The sequence below is a fragment of the Bufo bufo genome, chromosome 1, assembly GCF_905171765.1.
Source record: "Bufo bufo chromosome 1, aBufBuf1.1, whole genome shotgun sequence".
Lineage (NCBI taxonomy): Eukaryota > Metazoa > Chordata > Amphibia > Anura > Bufonidae > Bufo > Bufo bufo.
The window spans coordinates 351,111,724-351,136,278 of record NC_053389.1 but is presented as its reverse complement, the minus strand read 5'-3'; the positions used below and the strand labels follow the sequence as shown (position 1 = coordinate 351,136,278).

General features: G+C 42.4%; 1 protein-coding gene across 2 annotated transcripts in view; it reads left to right on the top strand.

Annotated features, from left to right (window-relative positions):
- Positions 1-24,555, top strand: part of DOCK2 (dedicator of cytokinesis 2) — a 1,232,183-nt gene that overhangs the window by 802,846 nt on the left and 404,782 nt on the right. For both annotated transcript variants that reach the window (XM_040442815.1, XM_040442808.1), the window contains exons 29-30: positions 635-729; positions 19,161-19,239. In XM_040442815.1, the coding sequence (XP_040298749.1) occupies positions 635-729; positions 19,161-19,239 (174 nt within the window). The remainder of the gene's footprint in view (positions 1-634; positions 730-19,160; positions 19,240-24,555) is intronic.

The following is a 24,555-nucleotide window of genomic DNA, read 5'->3' as shown; positions in this document are numbered from 1 at the left end:
TCACCATATGTTCGTATGTGGGGCGAATTGTGAGCGAGCAAAGTTCGCCACAAAACGACCGCTAGGCGAACCGCAAGGCCATCTCTATAGATAACTTATTTGAGTGTGAAATTATACTCTATGGGCCAGATTTATCATGACTGACAGCTCACTACACTTTCACATATGGCTAAAGTCAGTTTTAGCCAAGTCAGATTTATGATCGGCCCTTTAAGACTGTAATAAATGTGGTTTGACGGTAGCAGTTTATCCGTCAGTAAGCAGCTTTATAAAAGTCGCACATCTTTACGAAAAAGTCGCACGTTTTACGAAAAAATCGCATGTTCTATTAAAAAGTCTCATAAGAAAAGCATGGTCCTCACTGGAGTGAAATTGCGCATTTTTTTGCGACTTTTTTGCGACTTTTTAAATAGTCCCAATAGTAAATCTGTCTAGAGATTAATTTACATAAGTAAACACGCCCACTTTCAGAAAACTGGCGAGCATAGTGCAGAGCAGTAAAATGTCGCAAATTTGTGCGCAGTTTTAGCGTTTGCGCATTTTTTTGCGACTTTTTCACTCCATTATTTAGACTTGAGCTAATGATAAATCTGGCCCTGTGTGTTAAATATATTCCATCTTCCATTTCTTCTAGGACTTTTTAATGGAGACATTTATATTGTTTAAAGATCTTATTGGAAAGAATGTTTACCCTTCAGACTGGATGACTATGAGCATGGTTCAGAACAGGTAAGGATATCCTTAATGTTATGAATTTTAGAATTATCCTTGGGTTTACAGTATAGCATTATACAGCAATATACATAATAAAGCATTTTTTTAAGTGATGGCCAGTCCTCAGGCTGAGCCATTACTAGCTGTTTGGCAGAGGTCCAACACCCTGTCCTTCAGACAATCAGCTGCTTTGTGTATCTCCGCCACTAGAAGTCAGTGCTGGTACTATACAGCATGTGGACATTGTAGTGGACAGCGCTCACAACTGCAGTACTGCTCCCTGTGAAATGAATGGGAGCAGTGCTGAAAACGTGAGCAAATAAGAAAAAATGTTCAGCTCACCATTAGTATATCCGCCTCCAGCACCATATAATCCACTGCGCCTGGAAAAAACACCTTTGGAAATCTTTGAGGGAAAAATTGAGGTTTCGACAATCATATGGAAAAAATATAAAATCCAGATTTTATTATAAGATATGACGCATCCTTGATTAAAAAAATAAAAATAGCTTACATGTGTTGAACTAAAATGCTAATAATATATTTGCTTCTATATTTTAACCCCTTTAGGATTGGGAGATTTTCTATTTTTTCATTTTCATTTACTCCCAGCCTTTGCAAAACCAATTTCTTTATTTTTCCATTCACATAGCCGTATGAGGGCTTATTTTTTGTAGGACAAGTTCTACTTTCTAATGCCATCATATATGGTTGCATACAATGTAGTGGGAAGCGGAATAAAATTACAAATGGGGTGGAATTATTTAAAAATCACAGTTTCCTATGTGGTAAAACTAATCTGTTACATTCCTTCTTAGGGTCAGTACAATTACAACAATACCACATTTGTATATTTTTTCTTGTGTTTTAATGTTCTGTACTTTTCACTGATACAATGGGATGTGTATGACTTTTTGATCATTTTCTATTTAATTTTTTATGGGAGGTGAAGTGACCAAAAATGGTGAATCAGCCATTTTGACTTTTTTTTTTCTGTTTTGCTCTTGGCTGTATGGGATATACATTTTTACATTTTAATAGTATGGGCATTTTCGTAAACGACAATACCCATGATGTTTATTTTTTTGTTTATGTATTTTTATTTAGCATTGGAGTCTATGAGAATTTGAGAATCTCACTGTGTCCCTTTGGAGGCTTGCCACAGGCACGATCCCCATAGGTACCTATTTGCGTGAGACTTGCATCATTCAGGATGACTGAGGCTGCTGCACACACTATCCGGCTCCCCTAATACTGACTAGTGTGAGCCAGTGCATGTCCAGGAGCATGCGTTCCTGACTTTTAACGTCACAGATGCTGTGGATGCATTTGATTTGTTATCATCAACCACATACATTAGCATCAGGTGCCTGTTGTTTGAAACAGCAGGCAACCGACCCATATGGTAACTGCTGCGCTCCCGAGCAGGTGCCATCTTTAAATACACGACCTCTAGAATAAATGTATGTTTTTCAATTGGGAAGGGGTTAAAACAACACAATCCCTAGAGACACAGGTGTTTGCAGGTTGGTATCTTGACTGCTCCACTCAATTAACTGTATATTACTAAATATATCACTGTTGCTCTTGCAACGGGTGTCTCCCCCCAGGGCCCTCTATATCGCGTCCCAGTTTTGGTAGGAATGCCGCTGGTGTAGTGCGGCCTAATTGTCTCTTTATGTGTCACGGTGATCCTACCTGGATACCGCTGGACCCCAGGCTTTGGCTCCAAAGCTGTGAAACGGGGGAATAATTGAGGGATTGGAAAGAACTTGAGTACAGACCTTGAGATGAAGTTCAACAGCAGCTTTACTTTAAATAAACATTTCTTCCAACAGTTTTCAAGCTTTGTCTTGGTTCCAGCAGACTTTAGCATTAAACTGGCAGGCAAACTCAACTCTGCTATAACTGTTTCTTTCTGACTCTGCTGTACAGACAGGCTGGCTGTATAACTCAGATTCTTCTGTATGCAGCACTTCTCTCTTTAGGCAGACTGAGGCTTCGGGCTTTAGCCTCCGTGGCCAGAAGACCCTAAGGTGCTCTGGCTGGCATGGCCATGTCCAGCAGAGATGTGCCCATGCACATCTTTCCCCTGTCTAGGGAAGACCTAAACAAGAACTAACTGGTCCCCACACTTCCTGCAGGAAGTAGGACTATCCACTTCTCTCCAGAGGGGGTTTAGAATGGAATGGAAAGTTCCATTCTATCCAAGTACAGCTCAGCTGTGTTTGCTGTCACCTGCTGGTGAACCAGGCATATTACATGAACATACCAAATGCAAACAGATTAGGAATGCACAGTGTAGAGGATATGGACAAAAAAACATTGATGGCATTGGTGTTAGCCCAATAAAGACAGTAGCAGGGTGCAGGAGTGGTAACACCACTCTGGGGTGTTTACACTCTTAGCAAGACAGTATTAACTGCTTTAATATAAGTAGTGCATCACTGAGGGCAAGGAACTAAAACGCTACTTTTATTTATAATCACAATAAAATAAAATTACAACTTGGAAAAAGCATCCTAATTGGTCCGTAGAAATCTATAAATGGTGAACGAAAGGCGGTAAAAGGCTGAGAAACTGGGATACAGGAAATAACTATCCCTAAACTTTCCCTCCACAACTGCTCAGCCCAGAGATACACCTTAATGGTAGGTGTACTCTGTTCGCGTACTTAGGACTGAACTGTCCTTGAAAAGACCCTATTACAAGATGTATCCCAATTTCACAGGTCCCAACGCGTTTCTCCCTCTTAATGCAACAGAGGGTTCATCAGGGGACAATACCTAAATGGGTCAATACAGAAAAAGTATGTGGCCTCATAAAGGACTAACAGCGCATTGATATAGGGGCAAAACGCACAAAAATGGAACCAGTGGTACACACATGTACTTCTAAGATACAGCGTTTATGGCAAAAAAAATTGGCATAGTTGTAACAAACAGATAGAAACAACATTAGTCACAATCCCTTAGCATTCATACTATGCAACAGTGCAAGGACTAATATTACATGCACCATATATTCATGAAATGCTGAGTTTGAAACAGAGGGGTTATAAACAAACCAATCAATGAGACCATAATCACAATTGCTTGACAGTCATCCTGTGACACAATGCATGGCCTGATATTACCTGCATCACTGCGTCCTGTGTTGCTTCCATTAGATACTAAGTGGGATCATACATATCAAGCCACTTGAGGTGCGAGTAGAATAAATGAAAACTCTCAATCAGCCAACTGTGTGACCAGATATGTGTTCCTGGGGCCAGATGATAGCTCCATTATACCTGGGAAGTGTCTGATTTAAAAAGGGGGGCAAGGAGGGTGTGGGCTTTACATGCAATCTCCTGATTTGCTGGCTACCTAATCACTCAAGCCATCTGCTACAAGATAACAAGATAGGCAGGGTGAGTAATGAGAAACACACCCACAGTCTCCAACATGCCTCCAAACAATATGCGTTCCAAGCCTCCTTCTCATGTGGAGAAAAAAAAATGAAAAGAAACAACAAACTGGGGAATTGGGAAAAATCCGCAATCTAGTGCAGTTATATAGTTATTACCCCCCTTATTACACACAAGAGAACCGCAACATCACGTTCATGTTGATATTAGCCTAAAGTACACTTCCCAGGAAGATGACACCAAAATATATTAGATTTATAATTAATGGATATCAGAGGTGGTCAAAATAAAGAGCCACCATAGCAATAAAAACTATTAACGCTTCTCGCGTAGATACATGGATTCCTATACTATTGGAGGTGAGGTTACTTATAAATGAGGGACAAGGAAAACTGGGTTAAATGAAGCATGAGAATGTCAACATCTCATTAAGTCCTCCGGGTGACTGGGACCAAAGCCTATAGATCCACTCTGTTTCTTTCTGAAGGATCCTTCGGTCCCAGTCACCCCTTCTAGGAGAGGGTCTCACCAATTCCAGTCCCGAAAATTATACGGCCTTGGGATCGCCATTATGGTGTTCCCAAACATGGTCGGCCACTGGAGTATTATTCTTTTTTTTTTATGTCATTAACATGTTCCAGAATCCTACGTCGGAACTCTCTAACTGTTTTCCTGACGTAGTCAAGGGGGCAGGAACACTGATACAAATAAACTGCTCCATGGCTGTGGACCTAACAATCTCCTAGACTTATACCCCATCTGAAGGTGATGCCTGGGCTAGATGTAAGGGCTTCTGCTATATCTGGGTCCATGAGAAGGATGGGCCAATACCTATTAAGTATTTCCCTGATACCCCTATTCTCTACATCGAATGTTGAGATGATTCTCATAATTTCATTTTTCGGGTCAGAGTTCCTGGGCACCAAGATATTTTCTCTGTCACGTTTTTTGGCATTTTGGAATTCATCCCTTAGTACATTTTGGTGGTACCCTTTTGTTCTAAACCGGTCCTGCAATTTCCTAGATTCGTCATGGAAACTTTCAGGGTCTGAGCAGTTTCTCCTCATTCTAAGATATTGGCCTCGAGGTATCCCTCTCTTCAAGTTCGTCGGATGATAACTATCCCAATGTAGTAGACTATCTGTGGCAGTTGTCTTTCTGTAGGTAGTGGTTACCAGTCTATCCATGTTTTTGGTGACCCTGACGTCCAAAAAGGTGAGTGTCTCATGATGGAACTCGAACGTAAATGACAACCCGATCTCATTGGAGTTAAGGATTTTTATAAATGACTTAAATTGATCCAAGTCACCACTCCAAATAAGAAACACGTCGTCAATATAAGGAGTCCAGAAAATATTTTTTTCACACCACCATGGTTGCACATCAGGGGAAACCAACTTATCCTCCCACCAGCCCAGGAGGAGATTAGCATAAGTGGGGGCACAGGGGATCCCCATCGCGGTCCCCCTGAGCTGGTGGAAGAACCTGGCATCAAACAGAAAATAATTGTGCATAAGCACAAATTCAAGCAACGTGAGAACAAAGTCATTGTGTGCGTTAAAGCTGACCGCTCTAGTTTTCAAAAACTCTGTTACTGCCATAAGACCCTTTGAGTGAGGGATGGAACTACATAACGATTCAACGTCAATACTAACAAGGGAACATGATGGATCTATGTTGATGGTCTCGATCTTTCTGAGAAAGTCCATTGTGTCCCTTGTGTTTGATGGAAGAGCTGACACAAAGAGTTTTAAAATTTTGTCAATATAGATCCCACAATTCTGGGTAATGGAGTCTACCCCCGAAACAATCGGGCGGCCCATTAAGGAGGTCAGACCTTTGTGGATCTTCGGTAGCCTGTAAAATTTAGCTATCTGTGCTCTTTCCAGTATACCTACTAAAATTCCCAGAAACGTATCTGTGGGGTCAGCTGGCAGAATGCTATAGCAATCACGGTCGCTAAGTAATCGTTCACACATACATTTATACTGAGAAATGTCGATTACGACCAGGTTTCCACCCTTATCAGCCGGTTTTATTATTATTGAGGTGTCTTTTTCAAGACATAACAAAGCCTCCATCTCTGGCCCAGATAGATTACTAAATGGCCGTGCAGAGAAATTGATACCCTCAATATCATTAGTCGCCATCTGTAAAAAAATGTCAATGTGGTCGTAATTCATCGTGATAATATAATTAATTATACCGCCACACTGTGATAGGTGTGTGGCCGTATATATAGTTACACCCAAATTAAGCAGAGTTATTTTGTAAACTGGGATTCATAAAACATAACATTTACTAGATCATTTAAAATATGGTGATAACCACTGAGTGAGAGACAACAATTATTATACCTCCACTATTATCAAAACACGAAAAGTGAATAAAGGGTGGGTCTTACCACGTCCTGTGGGATCCATAACCAAATGGAGGGAGGTTCAGGCAGTTGGTGATACCTGGAACCAACGTGACCAGGGTGCTTGTGTTTAGGTGGCACTTGGAAACCTCCTAGTAAACCCTACTATGGCTTTCCTGCCTAGATAAGGGCTAGGGGCTGTTCTGATTACCTGCCTAAAACAATGGAGCACCCGCCCCGACAGGGGCGACCCCACACCGAACCTTTCCATCGGTATGGGTCTAGTATTCTATGCAACCCTAATTACAGAGCCCTACACACCATGTTTCAGTCTTGCTTTTCAGACATCATCAGGGGACTTCACAACAGTATTCAGGGGAAACTAGAAACAGAATTACAAACATACACTAAGTATAGGTCACGCATACTTCTAAGTACCAAATATTAAGCAGCTTGGTCAAAAAGCTCAGACTACTTACTGTAAGATCAAGGTCGTTTTAGCCTCATACCTTCACTCTGGATAGTGGATAGTTCTTATCCATGCCGTCTCATGGGAAGTGTCCCATGGCAGCTTGTGTCTCACCGCAAACAGCGGTTATTTGGGTGAGCAATTAATGATTGTTGTCCACCTCCTTATATTACCCCACCTCCCAGTGGGTGTACGCCCCCCCTGATTACCTGCTCACCTGTCCGCATCCTCAGATGTGCCTGTTAATGCGTATGGAACGCACGGCGCTCGCGTGCGTTCCCCCGGACCGGAAGCTGGAATCACATGGTGCGGATATCCAGTAGGTGTATTGACACCAGCGTACCAGATGGCCCTTAACAAGGATAGAGTGTCTCTACCTGCCCCACAAGGTGATGCCCCCATGACTACTGGCTCCAATGAAAATAGGGAAATCCGTCTCATCAGTACATACAATGGTTGTTCCTCTGCAATCAGAGATATTATATCCAAAAATTGGCATGTGCTGCAGATGGACCCCGATATCTGCAAGGTCATAAAAGGGCACCCCAGTATCAATTTTAAATGCAGAGGATGTGTGGCGTGCCCTTTTATGACCAAGGCAAAGACATTCAGGAGTAATAATACCGGTAAGATATATACAGTAAATGACATCATTAATTGCAGAAGTATGGGATTAGTATACAAAATTACATGTGACTGCGGAAAAGAATATGTCGGAAAGACTGGCAGAGAATTAAGGAGAAGGATAGGAGAGCATGTGAGTGATATTAAAAATGGCAGAGATACGTTGGTGGCACGACATGTGAATACCGAACATGATAGTAGGCCTGACTGTCTTTCCTTTATGGGGATTGAAAAAATCAAGCCAGGAATGAGACAGGGAGACTTTGATAGAAGGATCCTTCAATGTGAGGCGAAGTGGATCTTCTAAGACGGTCCACCCGTCCGGCTTGAATAAACAACAGAATTATAGCTGTTTCATATGACAGTCCGGCCTGCCATCATCTATCTCTGCCCCCAGTGAATATAATTACGGGAGCGTACAAATGGACCAAAACCTCCCTTAAATTCGTACATGTTCGTTTGAATCAATGAGCATGCAAAGTTTGATGGATGATTTGGTACAAAAAACTAATATCGAATAGCTAATATGGATGGAATATAGACATGATACAGATGTGGTATTATGAAGTAAATATATATGTCTCCATGGCCATACTGGCTGCTAATAGACCGAGTATTGAGGCATATGTTTGGCTGTCCTGCCAATTTAAATCCAAACTGCGATTCTGCATATATAAAAAGCAGGCAAATTATCACTTGCCGTTAGATCGGGCCGTGTCGAGATGACTTTTGAGGTTGCTATGCAACTGGCGACGCTCAGACACAGGTCTTTACCTCACTTCCGGTTTGCCCGCACCATGTGATTCCAGCTTCCGGTCCGGTGGAACGCACGCGACCGCCGTGCGTTCCACACGCATTAACAGGCACATCTGAGGATGCGGACAGGTGAGCAGGTAATCAGGGGGGGCGTACACCCACTGGGAGGTGGGGTAATATAAGGAGGTGGACAACAATCATTAATTGCTCACCCAAATAACCGCTGTTTGCGGTGAGACACAAGCTGCCATGGGACACTTCCCATGAGACGGCATGGATAAGAACTACCCACTATCCAGAGTGAAGGTACGAGGCTAAAACGACCTTGATCTTACAGTAAGTAGTCTGAGCTTTTTGACCAAGCTGCTTAATATTTGGTACTTAGAAGTATGTGTGACCTATACTTAGTGTATGTTTGTAATTCTGTTTCTAGTTTCTTCTGAATACTGTTGTGAAGTCCCCTGATGATGTCTGAAAAGCAAGACTGAAACATGGTGTGTAGGGCTCTGTAATTAGGGTTGCATAGAATACTAGACCCATACCGAGGGAAAGGTTCGGTGTGGGGTCGCTCCTGTTGGGGCGGGTGCTCCATTGTCTTAGGCAGGTAATCAGAACAGCCCCTAGCCCTTATCTAGGCAGGAAAGCCATAGTAGGGTTTACTAGGAGGTTTCCAAGTGCCACCTAAACACAAGCACCCTGGTCACGTTGGTTCCAGGTATCACCAACTGCCTGAACCTCCCTCCATTTGGTTGTGGATCCCACAGGACGTGGTAAGACCCACCCTTTATTCACTTTTCGTGTTTTGATAATAGTGGAAGTATAATAATTGTTGTCTCTCACTCAGTGGTTATCACCATATTTTAAATGATCTAGTAAATGTTATGTTTTATGAATCCCAGTTTACAAAATAACTCTGCGTAATTCATCGTTGGCAGCAACCTATTCCCCTCTGGCCACTTGACTTCGGCCATCTCCTATTGCTTGGTCGTCCCCTTCCCCTCTGACCTCTTCTATTATCAATTCTTCCACTGGATTGAGGAGTCTCAGAGTCAGAGAAATCCTGTTCAGAAGAGGATATCTCGGATTCCGAGGGAAGTGGGGGTTGTTTAGTCTTGTGCTTATACGCTCTATTATCTTTAAATCCTTTCAGATCTCTATTAAATTGTCTGTGTTTTCTCTCTTTAATGAGCCCTTGAAACCTTTCTACCACAGTCTGTAAGGAGAATTCTCGTCTATTGAAGTCTGGGTCAGTTTTAAAGGTCAAGGTAGTATCTATGAGTCCTTTCAAGATGACTGATGATTTCTCAAAAAAGGTTCTCTCCTCTTCTAAGAGGAGGTTCATCAGTCTCAAGGAACTATTTGTTAGTTCTTTTTCCCAGACTTCAAGTAGATGAGATGACCGTATACGTGGTGCCGGGAAGATACGAATACGTAACCCATTAGGGATAATTCTATGTTCAAGATAACATTCCAATGATTTAATCTCCCACCAGGACTTAATATTGTCTTTATACCCTGTGTAAAGGTCAGAAAAAGCCAGTTTACATGTGACTGAATTTGATAACCCAGGTATATCCTTATCCGAGAAGATATCCTTCGCCTCTCTGATGAGTGCATCCATGTATAATGTACCAGATAAGAATCCAGCCATAGAAGCAACAAAGTAATCACTGAAAGTAAATTGGGAATTGATCCTTGCTAATGTATATATTGTATCACTGAGGGTAAGGACCTAAAACTTAACTTTTATTTATAATCACAATAAAATAAAATTACAACTTGGATAAAGCATCCTAATTGGTGCGTAGAAAGCTATCAACGGTGTTTGTTACTATTTTTCATAAATTTGTGCCATTTCAATTTTCTAGCAAATAAATGGAGATCCTTGATCCAGGTAAATAGACTGAACCTTGTGGTGGGAACAAAGGACAGTCCCTTCTTCAAAACATGACTTTCAGTAATACTAAGCCCAGAGATACACCTTTTCTGTATTGACCCATTTAGGTATTGTCCCCTAATGAACCCTCTGTTGCATTAAGAGGGGGAAACGCGTTGTGACCTGTGAAATTGGGATACATCTTGTAATAGGATCTTTTCAAGGACAGTTCAGTCCTAGGTATGCGGACATAGTACACCTACCATTAAGGTATCTCTGGGCTGAGCAGCTGTGGAGGGAAAGTTTAGGGATAGTTATTCCCTGTATCCCAGTTTCTCAGCCTTTTACCACCCTTCGTTCACCGTTGATCGCTTTCTACGCACCAATTAGGATGCTTTATCCAAGTTGTAATTTTATTTTATTGTGATTATAAATAAAAGTTATGTTTTATGTCCTTGCCCTCAGTGATACAATATATACATTAGCAAGGATCAACTCCCAATATACCTCCAGTGATTACATTAATATAAGTAGGTTAGATCATTTTTAAAATTTATACCTATGGAGATCAGGTTTGTAAAGTTAAAGGGGTTGTGCCAAAAATCACATTTCATGCAAAAATCTTTTTTCATCAAGTACTCCAACTCCCATTCCTCCTTTGATTGTTTTTAATTTTCCTCATTTGCAGTTTTCTTTTATCCCCCATACTTGAATCCTACTTCCTGGTTTGTCATGTGACTGCTGTCCCATCATGCCTGAGGGAAGCGAAATGTATCCTGACATCAGCAGAATATGTGACACTAAGGCTAGATTCACACCTGTGGTGTGAATTCCAGCAGGCTGTCCGGCAGAGAACAGACCACTGGAATTCACCAAATCCGGCACTGCTGGATGCAGATGTAAAGCCTGCTGACCCCATTAAGTAGGATAGGGTCCAGCGGAGATCTGGCTGCATTCCAGCAGACAATGTGAATGATTGCCTGGAAACAACGTGTTGCATTCTGCGATTTGTATCTGGATGGTTCCCGTAATTGTTTGTCGGAACAGCCCAACAAAATTCACCTCCACCTATTCAAAATGCTCTGTATAACTTGATTTACAACAGACACAACTTGTGCTAATGTCCATTATTTGTTAGGTCTGTATTACACTGCCCGAGGGTTGGCCAGATCATTGCTAACAAGTGTTCCTAGGAACACTCGTTAGCGGTGATCTGCTTGTTATGCAGGCTAAAAAAATCATTGTTTATTGGCAGCAGACTATGCTGTCCAATCACGATCTGCTGCTGGCAAACAATGATTGTGTATGGGGACGAGCGAAGGCATTAGTGATCGTTCCACCCCATACTGTGGAGGAGATTGCTGTATGTAATACCAGCAGTGTCCTTCACTGACGAGCAGAAGATTGTCTAACAGGGTACTACTGTAGAGTCTCCTTTCAATTATACGGTTTTCTCCAGTAAAATGATTCTTTTGTTATAATATTGTAATTGCTTACATATAACATTACATTCTCAACAACATATAAAGTTTCATTCAATTTTATAAATTTTTTCTTGGTGCATAATTTTGTTTGCATAACTTTGTGTATAATGTTGAATGTCAGCATGTCTTTTAAAGGGTTTTTCAAATATTTGTTTTACTGATGACCAGGGTTGCCAACCTTCATTTCAAATTTTTCTGGACAACTGAACTAAAATTCAGGGACACCCAAAAAAGTTATATATTTATTTTTACTGGGAACAGAAATTACTAGCTTACACAGCCAGCAGCTGACCATGTAGCTGGCCTCCCTCACTCCTGTCAAGCTGACAAGGCACAGCACAAACTGTGATAAGAGTAGATTCCTTTTAAAAATGCCGCTTCAGAGCCCTGCCAGGTGTCTGAGATGGATCGCAAACACAGTTTCCAGGGAACTGTTTTCTCCCTTCCTCTTCACTGGGAACTGACTAAGCACAGCGCGCATGCTCTAATATGCGCCTTCACGTCTCACTAGCAGTGATCTCAGCCAGGAAGTAGTTGTTACCTCAGGCTGAACAGTGTCTCGAGCTGCTGGTGTTGATGCAGACCGTCCTAGTGAGTGTACTGGGCAGCATTCTAGGACGTGTTTCTGATGCAATGACTTGATGGCAGCTATTTTAGGGTCCCACAATGATAACTCCCTTGGGAAAATGAGCTTTTTTTTAATAAATAAAAGTACTTATGAGTGTTTTTACTATGATATAATATTAATTTTTTTAATTTTGTTTTGTTTCCTAGAGAACCCCTTAAAACTCCACTCATCAGAAGCCCACTTAGTGCAGCAAGCCCAGTAGATCGAGCGCAGGGTGAATCCAGCAGTGCAATTAATAGCACCTGGCAGCACAAACCACTCCCCTTAACCAGGTTAACCACATTCTTTCAGCCACATCTTCTCTCGGCAGATTTTGCCACAAAGACACCTTAGATTTCCCACTTTTCTATCATCATCCTCCTCCTCCTGGTGTCCCAACAGTGTTATCCTGCTGCTACCCCCAATACTGTGCATGCTGTGCTCCCCAATGTCTCCAAATACTATAGTGTTTTCTTTAGCTGATCTCCTTAACCGCCTAACGCAGGATCGCGTTCCGGAGGCGGCATCGCTGCGCAGAGTCACGCATATACGCGTCATCTCGCGAGACGCGAGATTTCGGTCAAAGCCGGCCCGTGCATGCGCATCGCGGGCCGGCAAAAGTTAAAGAACAATTTCGTCACCAGCCTGCCAGCAACGATCATTGGCTGGCAGGCTGGAGATTTTCAAAAAAACGAATCACAAGCCATATAACAGATCATATTAGTAAATATGATGTGTTATATGGCTTGTCTGCTCCTCTGCTGGTCCTTTTCGTCAGTTGGATCCAGCAGAGGAGCAGACTTCACAGTGAGTAGCACCAACACCACACTTTAGCCCCAGATCACCCCCTGCACCCCAATTAACCCTTTGATCGCCCCTGTCAATCACTAGTGAAAGACAAAAAGTGATCAGTGTAAACTGTCACTTTTTTTCCCACTAGTATTGGCTGTTAGGTTTTAGGATAGTTTATGCCCCTTGGTTAGGTAGTTAGCGATCGGTTAGCGCCCAGCCCACCGCACCGCAGTCACTGATTCGCTGATTAGCGTATCGCTAATCAGCATTTGTACTTTTATAGTATCTGTAAGTGATCAAAACTGATCACGGTCAGATCTATAATAGTATTAGTGTCACTTTAGTTCACCCTCCACCCAAAACGCAGTGTTTGCCCGATCAGGCCTGATCGGTCGCCCACACGTGCGTTCACCCACGCCCGCCCCACCGCAGTGACAAAAAAATTTTTTTTTTTGATCACTGCACATTCACTTTACAAGCACTGCGGCGATAAAAAAAATCAGTTTTGATATTTTTTATCAACCGCAGCGGCCTCCGGTACTTCGCTAGCCTCCCCTTTGTAAGACAGGTTTGCTTTTTTTCTTGGGTAGTCTCAGGGAATACCCCTAAATTTAGTAGTCCAAAATGTCAAACAGGGGGTATTCTTCTGAAGAGGCCTACAGGATTCTGACCCAGTCGGATGAGGAATGGGAACCCTCATCTGACGAATCTAGCGGGTCAGAATATGAACCTGTAGAAAGCAGTGGCTCTCTGACCCAAAGTTCGGACGAGGAGGTGGAGGTCCCTGATAGAACCAGGCGTACCCGGCCCCGTGTCGCTAGACCACAGGTTATGCAGGATCCACTTCAAGAGCAGCAGAGTGGGGCTGGCGCTGCCGGATCACGTGGTGAGGCATACACCAGCAGCGCAGCCCTCCCTGGACCTAGTACCAGCACTGCCGTACAACATGGTGACGTGGCGAGCACCAGAAGAGCAGTTGAAGCTGGTACGGTGGCACGTGCAATAGTTACCCCGTCGCAGCCACCGCACAGACAGGCCCGTAGAGCCCCTAGAATCCCTGAGGTGCTGGCAAACCCTGATTGGCAGTCACCAACTTCAGCCGCACCTGTAGTTCCCCCTTTCACCGCCCAGTCTGGAGTTCAGGTTGAGACGGCTCATATCGGTTCGGCCCTGGGATTTTTTGAGCTGTTCTTGACTGCGGAGCTCTTGGACTTAGTCGTGGCAGAGACAAACCGGTATGCCACACAATTTATATCCGCCAACCCGGGAAGCTAATATGCCCAGCCTTTCCGGTGGAAACCAGTCCAAGTTTCCGAAATTAAAATTTTTCTGGGCCTTCTCCTCAACATGGGTCTAACTAAAAAGCATGAATTGCGGTCATATTGGTCCACGAACCCGATTCATCACATGCCCATGTTCTCTGCTGCTATGTCCAGGGCACGATTTGAGGCCATCCTCCATTTCCTGCATTTTAGCGACAACACCACCTCCCGTCCCAGAGGCCACCCAGCTTTTGACCGGCTCCACAAAATTCGGCCCCTCATAGACCACTTCAACCAGAAATTTGCAGATTTGTATACCCCCGAGCAAAACATCTGCGTAGACGAGTCCCTAATGCATTTTACCGGGCGCCTTGGCTTCAAACAATACATCCCAAGCAAGCGTGCCCGGTATGGGGTCAAATTGTATAAGCTCTGTGAAAGGGCCACAGGCTATACCCACAAATTTCGGATCTATGAGGGAAAAGATCAGACCCTGGAGCCGGTCGGTTGCCCTGACTACCTGGGGAGCAGTGGGAAGATAGTCTGGGACTTGGTGTCACCCTTATTTGGCAAGGGGTACCATCTTTATGTGGACAATTTCTACACAAGTGTGGCTCTCTTTAGGCATTTGTTTCTAGAACAGATTTGCGCCTGTGGCACCGCGCGAACTAGTCGCGTGGGCTTCCCCCAACGGCTCGTTACCACCCGTCTTGCAAGGGGGGAGAGGGCTGCCTTGTGTAACGAAGAACTGCTCGCGGTGAAATGGAGAGACAAGCGTGACGTTTACATGTTCTCCTCCATTCACGCAGACACGACAATACAAATTGAGCGAGCAACCCGTGTCATTGAAAAGCCCCTCTCAGTCCACGACTATAATTTGCTCATGGGAGGGGTGGACTTCAATGACCAGATGTTGTCTCCGTATTTAGTTTCCCGACGCACCAGACACTGGTATAAGAAGGTGTCTGTATATTTAATTCAATTGGCTCTGTACAATAGTTTTGTTCTCTACAGTAAGGCTGGGAGAACAGGATCCTTCCTCAAATTCCAGGAAGAGATCATCGAGAACCTCCTGTATCCAGAAGGTTCCGTGGCCCCATCCACCAGTGTAGTTAGCCGTCTACACGAGCGACATTTCCCCAGTGTCGTTCCTGGTACCTTAACCCAACCGTCACCCCAAAAAAGATGTCGTGTCTGTAGCAGGAGTGGAATAAGGCGTGACACCCGCTATTGCTGTCCTGACTGTCCTGACCACCCTGCCCTATGCTTTGGAGAGTGTTTCCGGAAGTACCACACCCAGGTACACTTAGCATAGGGATTGCATCTCACAGGACAGGCACACAGGGCTATTAGGGCCCTTTTACTCACAGCTGCTGCAAACCTCTCCTTTCACCTGGGATAAAGTGCATAACGTACTTCGCCACATCTTTGGGCGATTTGCGCTTTGCACATTCTCCCATGGGGAAGGAGAGGTTTGTTCTATAAAAGTAAAAAAAACTAAACCAAAAAAAAATTACCGGTAAGTAAAAAAGTTAACGTTCATTTAAAAAAGTTAAAAAAAGTTTATATGTTCTGTTCAAAAGTTAATAAATTTATTGCGTTGCGGCCTGGTTTTTTCTTTTTTGTTTTGTTTTTTTTACCTTCCAGGTGGACCAACCGATCGACTAGCTGCAGCACTGATGTGCATTCTGACAGAAGCATTGCGCTGCTGTCAGATTACACGCAAGTCGGTGTATGCGGCGCTGCAAGACGAGATTTCTCCTCTGCAGTAAAAGATACGTTTGCCGAGGCATATGAGCTGAGGAGGTTGGCGGTGTTAATATACTTTGGCAAACACTTTGTAGATATAAAAAAAAAAATTCCCGGCAAGGATTTATTCATCCACATCGATTGATGTGAATGGAGAAATCTGGTTTGCCAGGGCATACGAGCTAAGTGGGTATGGATGTTGGGCGGAGCTCCTATGTCCTGGCAGACGCCTTTCCCCTCCTTTTTCTTTTTTTGGCAGAGATTTTTTCATCCACATTGATCGATGCGAATGAAGAAATCTGTGCCGTTCATTTTTTTCTTTCAGCCCAGAGGAAAATCTCATTACCCGCATGCTCATTATAAGGAGAATAGCAGAAACTCCTAATGCTGGCCATACATGTAATGATTGCGGAGACCCTCAAATGCCAGGGCAGTACAAACACCCCACAAATGACCCCATTTTGGAAAGAAGACACCCCAAGGTATTTGCTGAGGGGCTTATTGAGTCCATGAAAGATTGAAATTTTTGTCCCAAGTTAGCGGAAAGGGAGACTTTGTGAGAAAAAAATCAATTTCCGCTAACTTGTGCCCAAAATTTTTTTTTTCTATGAACTCGCCATGCCCCTCATTGAATACCTTGGGGTGTCTTCTTTCCAAAATGGGGTCACATGTGGGGTATTTATACTGCCCTGGCATTTTAGGGGCCCCAAAGCGTGAATAGAAGTCTGGTATCCAAATGTCTAAAAATGCCCTCCTAAAAGGAATTTGGGCCCCTTTGCCCACCTAGGCTGCAAAACAGTGTCACACATGTGGTATCTCCGTATTCAGGAGAAGTTGGGGAATGTTTTTTGGGGTGTCATTTTACATATACCCATGCTGGGTGAGAGAAATATCTTTGCAAAAGACAACTTTGTATAAAAAAATGGCAAAAGTTGTCTTTTGCCAAGATATTTCTCTCACCCAGCATGGGTATATGTAAAATGACACCCCAAAACACATTCCCCAACTTCTCCTGAATACGGAGATACCACATGTGTGACACTTTTTTGCAGCCTAGGTGGGCAAAGGGGCCCACATTCCAAAGAGCACCTTTCGGATTTCACCGGCCATTTTTTACAGAATTTGATTTCAAACTCCTTACCACACATTTGGGCCCCTAGAATGCCAGGGCAGTATAACTACCCCACAAGTGACCCCATTTTGCAAAGAAGACACCCCAAGGTATTCGCTGATGGGCACAGTGAGTTCATGGAAGTTTTTTTTTTTTGTCACAAGTTAGTGGAATATGAGACTTTGTAAGAAAAGAAAAAAAAAATCATCATTTTCCGCTAACTTGTGACAAAAAATAAAAAGTTCTATGAACTCACTATGCCCATCAGCGAATACCTTAGGGTGTCTACTTTCCGAAATGGGGTCATTTGTGGGGTGTTTGTACTGTCTGGCCATTGTAGAACCTCAGGAAACATGACAGGTGCTCAGAAAGTCAGAGCTGCTTCAAAAAGCGGAAATTCACATTTTTGTACTATAGTTTGTAAACGCTATAACTTTTACCCAAACCATTTTTTTTTACCCAAACATTTTTTTTTTATCAAAGACATGTAGAACAAAATTTATATATGGATGTCGTTTTTTTTGCTAAATTTTACAACTGAAAGTGAAAAATTTCATTTTTTTGCAAAAAAATCGTTAAATTTCGATTAATAACAAAAAAAGTAAAAATGTCAGCAGCAATGAAATACCACCAAATGAAAGCTCTATTAGTGAGAAGAAAAGGAGGTAAAATTCATTTGGATGGTAAGTTGCATGACCGAGCAATAAATGGTGAAAGTAGTGTAGGTCAGAAGTGTAAAAAGTGGCCTGGTCTTTCAGGGTGTTTAAGCTATGGGGGCTGAGGTGGTTAAGACTTAAGACTGTCTTATGTAGGGGCTCATTTTTTGGGGTATGAGATGATGGTTTGATTAGTACTATTTTAGGGTTCATATGACTTTTTAATCGCTTGGTATTACACTTTTTGTGGTGTAAGGTCACAAAAAATTGCTTTTTTTACACCGTGTTTACTTAATTTTTTTACAGTGTTCACCTAAGGGGTTAGGTCATGTGATATTTTTATACAGCAGGTCAATATGGACACGGCAATACCTAATATGTCTACTTTTTAATTTATTTAAGTTTTACACAATAAAAGCATTTTTTGAAACAAAACTAAAATCATATTTTAGTGTTTTCATATTCTGAGAGCCATAGTTTTTTCTTATTTTTTGGGCGATTGTCATAGTAGGGTCTCATTTTTTGCAGGATAAGATGATTGTGATATTTTTATAAAGCAGGTTGTTACGGATGCGGCGATACCTAATATGTATACTTTTTTTATTTACGTTTTACACAATAAAAGCATTTTTGAAACAAAAAAAATCATGTTTTAGTGTGTCCATATTCTGGGAGCCATATTTTTTAAATTTTTTGGGCAATTGTCTTAGGTAGGGTCTCATTTTTTGCAGGATGAGATAATGGTTTGGTACTATTTGGGGGCATACGCCTTTTTGATCGCTTGGTGTTGCACTTTTTGTGATGTAAGGTGACAAAAAATGATTGTTTTAGCACAGTTTTTATTTAATTTTTTTCTACAGCGTTCAGTTGAAGGGGTGGATCATGTACGGCGCTGGCCCTTAAGGGGTTAAGAAAAAGATTGTTAAATGTTGTCATAAATTTTCTATTATGCTATATTTGATAAGTCCATGCATCACTGTGCTTCACCATCATGCCAAAAAGGTAAACTCACTTATGCTGAGTTTCAGCCATTTTTTTGCTTTCTGTTGTTTTCAGCCCACACCTGATTAAACAATACAGTGTACAGGTAAGCAACCTAGTGCACACTGCGTAAGAGAGAAATCTCTTCTTTTGTCTTTAAAGCAGACAACCAGCCACTATGAAAATGTGTTACACTAATTATGGTGGACCTTACCTTAATTCATTAATAAAAAGTACTGCATTGTGATTTCTGTGTACTCCCTTAATGTATATTTGCATATTGTTTAATTACATGTGCATTTCTTTTGCAGAGTTTTCTTGAGAGCCATTGACAAGTTTGCCAGAACAATGAACCAGAAATTTTTAGAAAACAAGAATTTTGAAGTGCAGGTAAAGTAATGTATTGATTTGTTTTTGACATATACCTTACTCTATAAGCTACAGAAGGTTGTACTTCTGACCCAATTATAATGCCACGTACTGAGAAAATGTCTACCCCAATTAATTTTTTTCTGATTCCATATTTTTTAGTTATTTAAAAGACTGAAACGGCTTAAATCCAGCATTTAGAGTACCTGATGGGTTCCATATTATGCAATATTCTAGATTATTTAACAGTCAAAGCAAAGGACGTAAAAATGTGTTGTAAGGGCAAAGAAACTTTAGACAAAAACACCACAAATATTAATTGCAAATAGGTTACTTGGTTTTTGTTATTTAACACCTCAAGTACCGGGCCACTTTTCGCCTTAAATCCCTGGCTAACTTTTGCAAATGTAACATGTGTCACTTTATGTGGTAATAACTCTGTAATGCTTTACTTATCCAAGCCATTCTGAGACTGCTTTCGATGACACATGGGACCCATTATTTTATTGGCCTTGGCAGCAGCGGCCTGACACTGTTTTTTGCAGCTTAGTTTGCTGTTTATTAAAATTCCTAGATCCTTTTCCATGTCTGTGTTACCGAGTGTTTTACCATTTAGTATGTACGGGTGACTTGCATTATTTCTTCCCATTTGCATAACTTTACATTTGTCAGTGTTAAACCTCATCTGCCACTTATCTGCCCAAGCCTCCAATCTATCCAGATCCCTCTGTAGTAGTATAGTGTCCTCTTCAGTGTTAATTACTTTACACAGTTTAGCGTCAGCTACGAAAATTGATATTTTACTATGCAAGCCTTCTACAAGATCATTAATAAATATATTGAAGAGAATAGGGCCCAATACTGACCCCTGTGGTACCCCACTAGTGACAGTGACCCAATCTGAGTGTGTACCGTTAATAACCACCCTCTGTTTTCTATCATTGAGCCAGTTACTTACCCACATACAGACATTTTCTCCTAGTCCGAGCATTCTCATTTTATATACTAACCTTTTATGTGGTACAGTGTCAAATGCTTTGGAGGAGTCCAGATATACGACATCCATTGATACGCCGCTGTCAAGTCTAGAACTTACCTCCTCATAGAAACTGATTAAATTATTTTGGCATGACCGATCCCTCATGAAGCCATGCTTATATGGCGTTATTTGCTTATTTCCGTTGAGATGCTCTAAGATAGAATCTCTTAGAAAACCTTCAAACAGTTTACCCACAACAGATGTTAAACTTACCGGCCTATAGTTTCCAGGCTCTGTTTTTGGACCATTTTTTAATATTGGCACCACATTTGCTATGTGCCAATCCTGTGGGACATTCCCTGTCATTATAGAGTCCGCAAATATCAGAAATAAGGGTCTGGCTATGACATTACTTAATTCCCTTAGGATACGGGGGTGTATGCCATCCGGTCCTGGCGATTTGTCTTTTTTTATTTTTTTAAGTCGCTGTTGTACTTCTTCCTGGGTCAGACAGGACACTTTTAATAGGGAATTTATTTTTACATTCAGCATTTCATCTGACAGTTTATTTTCCTCAGTGAATACATTGGAGAAGAAAATATTTTACAGCTTTGCTTACTCCTCGTCGCTCTCTGGACTCCCCCCTCATTACTCTTTTTAAAGGGCCGACACCTTTAGATTTATACTTTTTTACATTTATATAATTGAAGAACATTTTAGGGTTAGTTTTACTCTCTTTGGCAATTAATCTCTCGGTCTCTAGTTTGGCCACTTTTATTTGTTTTTTACATGTTATATTTTTTTCCTTATAGTTTTTCAGTGCTTCCGCGCTACCCTCCTGTTTTAGTGATTTATATGCTTTCTTTTTGTCATTTATTGCTTTCCTTAACCTTTTATTCCCATACGGTATGGCCTCTCTTAGTTGGTTAAATTTAGCTTTTTTGAAGTTTGGTATTTTTGTTCCTCCCTGTAGAAACGCTCTTTTGAATGATAATTGGAAGGTTATTACTTTATGGTCACATGGTTCCCAGGGGTCCCCCAACCTGCACGTCTGTTGTTCTGTCAGGCCTATTGGTTAATACTAAGTCCAGTAGGGCCGTCCCTCTAGTCGGGTCCTCTAGGGATAGGCAATTGTCTTTGGTTATTGCCAAGAACCTGTTTCCTTTATGGGATGTACAGCTTTCAGTGATTACTATACATTCCCCATATGTTTGCACCATTTTGTAAACATTTTTTTTTTTTTTAGGATGTTAAAAGACTTAGAATTTTAGAAGCAATTCTTTTATATTTTTAATTTAATTTCCCAAACCCAGTTTTTTAAGGACCAGTTCAGTTATGAAGTCACTTTGTGGGCTTACATAGTAGAAACCACCCATAAATGACCCATTTTAGAAACTACACTCCTCAAGTTATTCAAAACTGATTTTACAAACTTTGTTAACCCTTTAGAAATTCACAAGAATGTTCCACAAGAAATTTCACTTTTTTTGCAGATTTTCCATTTTAATCCACTTTTCTGTAACACAGCAAGGGTTGAGAACCAAACAAAACTAAATATTTATTACCCTGATTCTGTAGTTTACAGAAACACCCCATAGGTAGTCATAAACTGCTGTATGGGCACACCACAGGGCTCAGAAGGGAAAGAGGACCATATGGTTTTTGAAGGGCAGATTTCACTGGGATAATTTTAAGTTGCCATGACGCATTTGAAGACCCCCTGATGGACCCTCAGAGTACAAACTCCCAAAAAGTAACCCCATTTTGGAAACTACAGTATAAGGAGACAGTTTTATTGGTACTATTTTGGTATACATATGATTTTTGATCACTCAATGGCGTTTTTTTAAAGGTTTTTTTTGAGGCAGGGTAACAAAAAATGGTTGCTCTGGCACAGTTATTTTTACGGTATTCACATGACAGGTATACATTCAGTTTTATATACCGTATTTTTCGCTTTATAAGACGCACCTAGGTTTTTCAGGAGGAAAATAATAAAAAAATATTTTGAACCAAAAGGTGTGCTTTTGGTAGCTTTTGAACTAAAGGTGGTCTGTGGATGACACACTGTTATGGGGATCTCTGGATGACACTGTTATGGGGGATCTGTGGATGACGCACTGTTATGGGGGATCTGTGGATGACACTGTTATGGGGGATCTGTGGATGACGCACTGTTATGGGGGGATCTGTGGATGACACTGTTATGGGGGATCTGTGGATGACGCACTGTTATGGGGGGACCTGTGGATGACACTGTTATGGGGATCTGTGGATGACGCACTGTTATGGGGGGATCTGTGGATGACGCACTGTTATGGGGGAATCTGTGGATGACACACTGTTATGGGGGGATCTGTGGATGACACTGATGGGGGATCTGTGGATGACACTGATGGGGGATCTGTGGATGACACTGATGGGGGATCTGTGGATGATACTGATGGGGGATCTGTGGATGACACTGATGGGGGGATCTGTGCATTACACTGAGGGGGGATCTGTGCATTACACTGAGGGGGGATCTGTGCATTACACTGAGGGGGGATCTGTGCATGACACTGATGGGGGATCTGTGCATGACACTGATGGGGGATCTGTGGATAACACTTATGGGGCTCTGTGGATGACACTTATGTCATCCACAGATCCCCATAAGTGTCATCTACAGATCCCCCATCAGATGCATCAGTGTGGAGGGAGGAGGCGGAGACACTCATGGCGGGGCCCGGTGCAGTGACTCTACTCTAATACACCGGGCCCCGCAACTGTTAAACATTCAATCTGATTTATATCTAATAGTATATGCTCTGTACGGCTCTTACTGTAGTACTGTTAGTATAGCGCAGACCGGCATCTCCATCGGTCATGCGCCGCTTGCCGCACCTCCTTCCTCATGCGCCGTCTGCTCCAGCTCCCTCTGTCATGCGCCGCCTGCCCCAGCTCCCTCCTCATGCGCCGCCTGCCTGCTTATCTTACTTTATGAATGAACGGGCAGGCAGCGCATGACAGAGGAAGCTGGGGCAGGCGGCGCATGACAGAGGGAGCTGGGGCAGGCAGCGCATGACAGGGAGCTGGAGCAGACGGCGCATGAGGAAGGAGGTGCGGCAAGCGGCGCAAGACCGATGGAGATGCCGGTCTGCGCTATACTTACAGTACTACAGTAAGAGCCGTACAGAGCATATACTATTAGATATAAATCAGATTGAATGTTTAACAGTTGCGGGGCCCGGTGTATTAGAGTAGAGTCACTGCACCGGGCCCCGCCTCCTCCCTCCACACTGTCACTGATACTTTGCTGGCCGCGCTGTGCAGCATAGCGGCCAGCGAAGTATTCGCTTTATAAGACGCGCGACCATTTTCTCCCCACTTTTGGGGGGAAAAAGTGCGTCTTATGAAGCGAAAAATACGGTAATACAGTATTTAAAAAAACAAAAAAACAAACAAACATGTTTTGGTGTCTTCATTTTCTGAAAGTGTATGCGTATACAGCAAGGGCTCGGCTGTCAGGAACAGGACGCCTGCTGATAATCAAGCAAGCACAGCTCCTGCACCCGCCCGAACAGAGCCCCTTACATGTATGGCGCTGGTCCTTAAGTCACATCCTGCATCACCGTACACTTACGGCACTGAGATCCTACGGGTTAATAAGAGCAATATTTTGATTGATTATCTTTACTAAATATTTTGTTGTAGCTTTGTAAAAAATACACAATACATAGAAGTCAGGGGTAGATTGAGAACTTAAAGTTTCCATGAGGGGAAAAAAGGAAACTAAAAGTGGCCCTTTGTTGTAGGTGGATTCAAATTGACCGAAATTGGGCTCAAAACAAGTAGGTGGGGCCAGCAATAACCTAGTACAGCACAAAACACCACCCCAGCAGAACCAACTACCACAGTGCAGTACAAAATGCTGCTTCAAATACCTCCCCAAAATCTGCCCTTCTGATGTGACCAGTGGTAGCTGATACATGCTGCCCCCCCCCCCCATTTGTCTGTAAGATATGGAGAAGGTAGCTGAAGAGGTGAGACATGGGCCACAGCACCAAACCAGCCCTGCCAACATCATGCTGCCTGGTCTTTCAGTGTTACCATACATAGTGGAGAATACAGCTCTAAATACATATTACATCCTGTGATTTCCCCTCTGATTATAGGCATTCTCTTTCCTCATCTCCCAACTTTCTATCTACAAACTCCCCATCCTGGTGACCCAATTGTCATCCTGCTGCCACCCCAAATACTGTACTCGCTCTGCTCCCTGAAGCCCCACAAAATTATACTGCAGAAATAATAGTCCCCTAAATATTGAAATGATTAATAATCCAAACATTCACTCACTTACAGAGAAATATCTA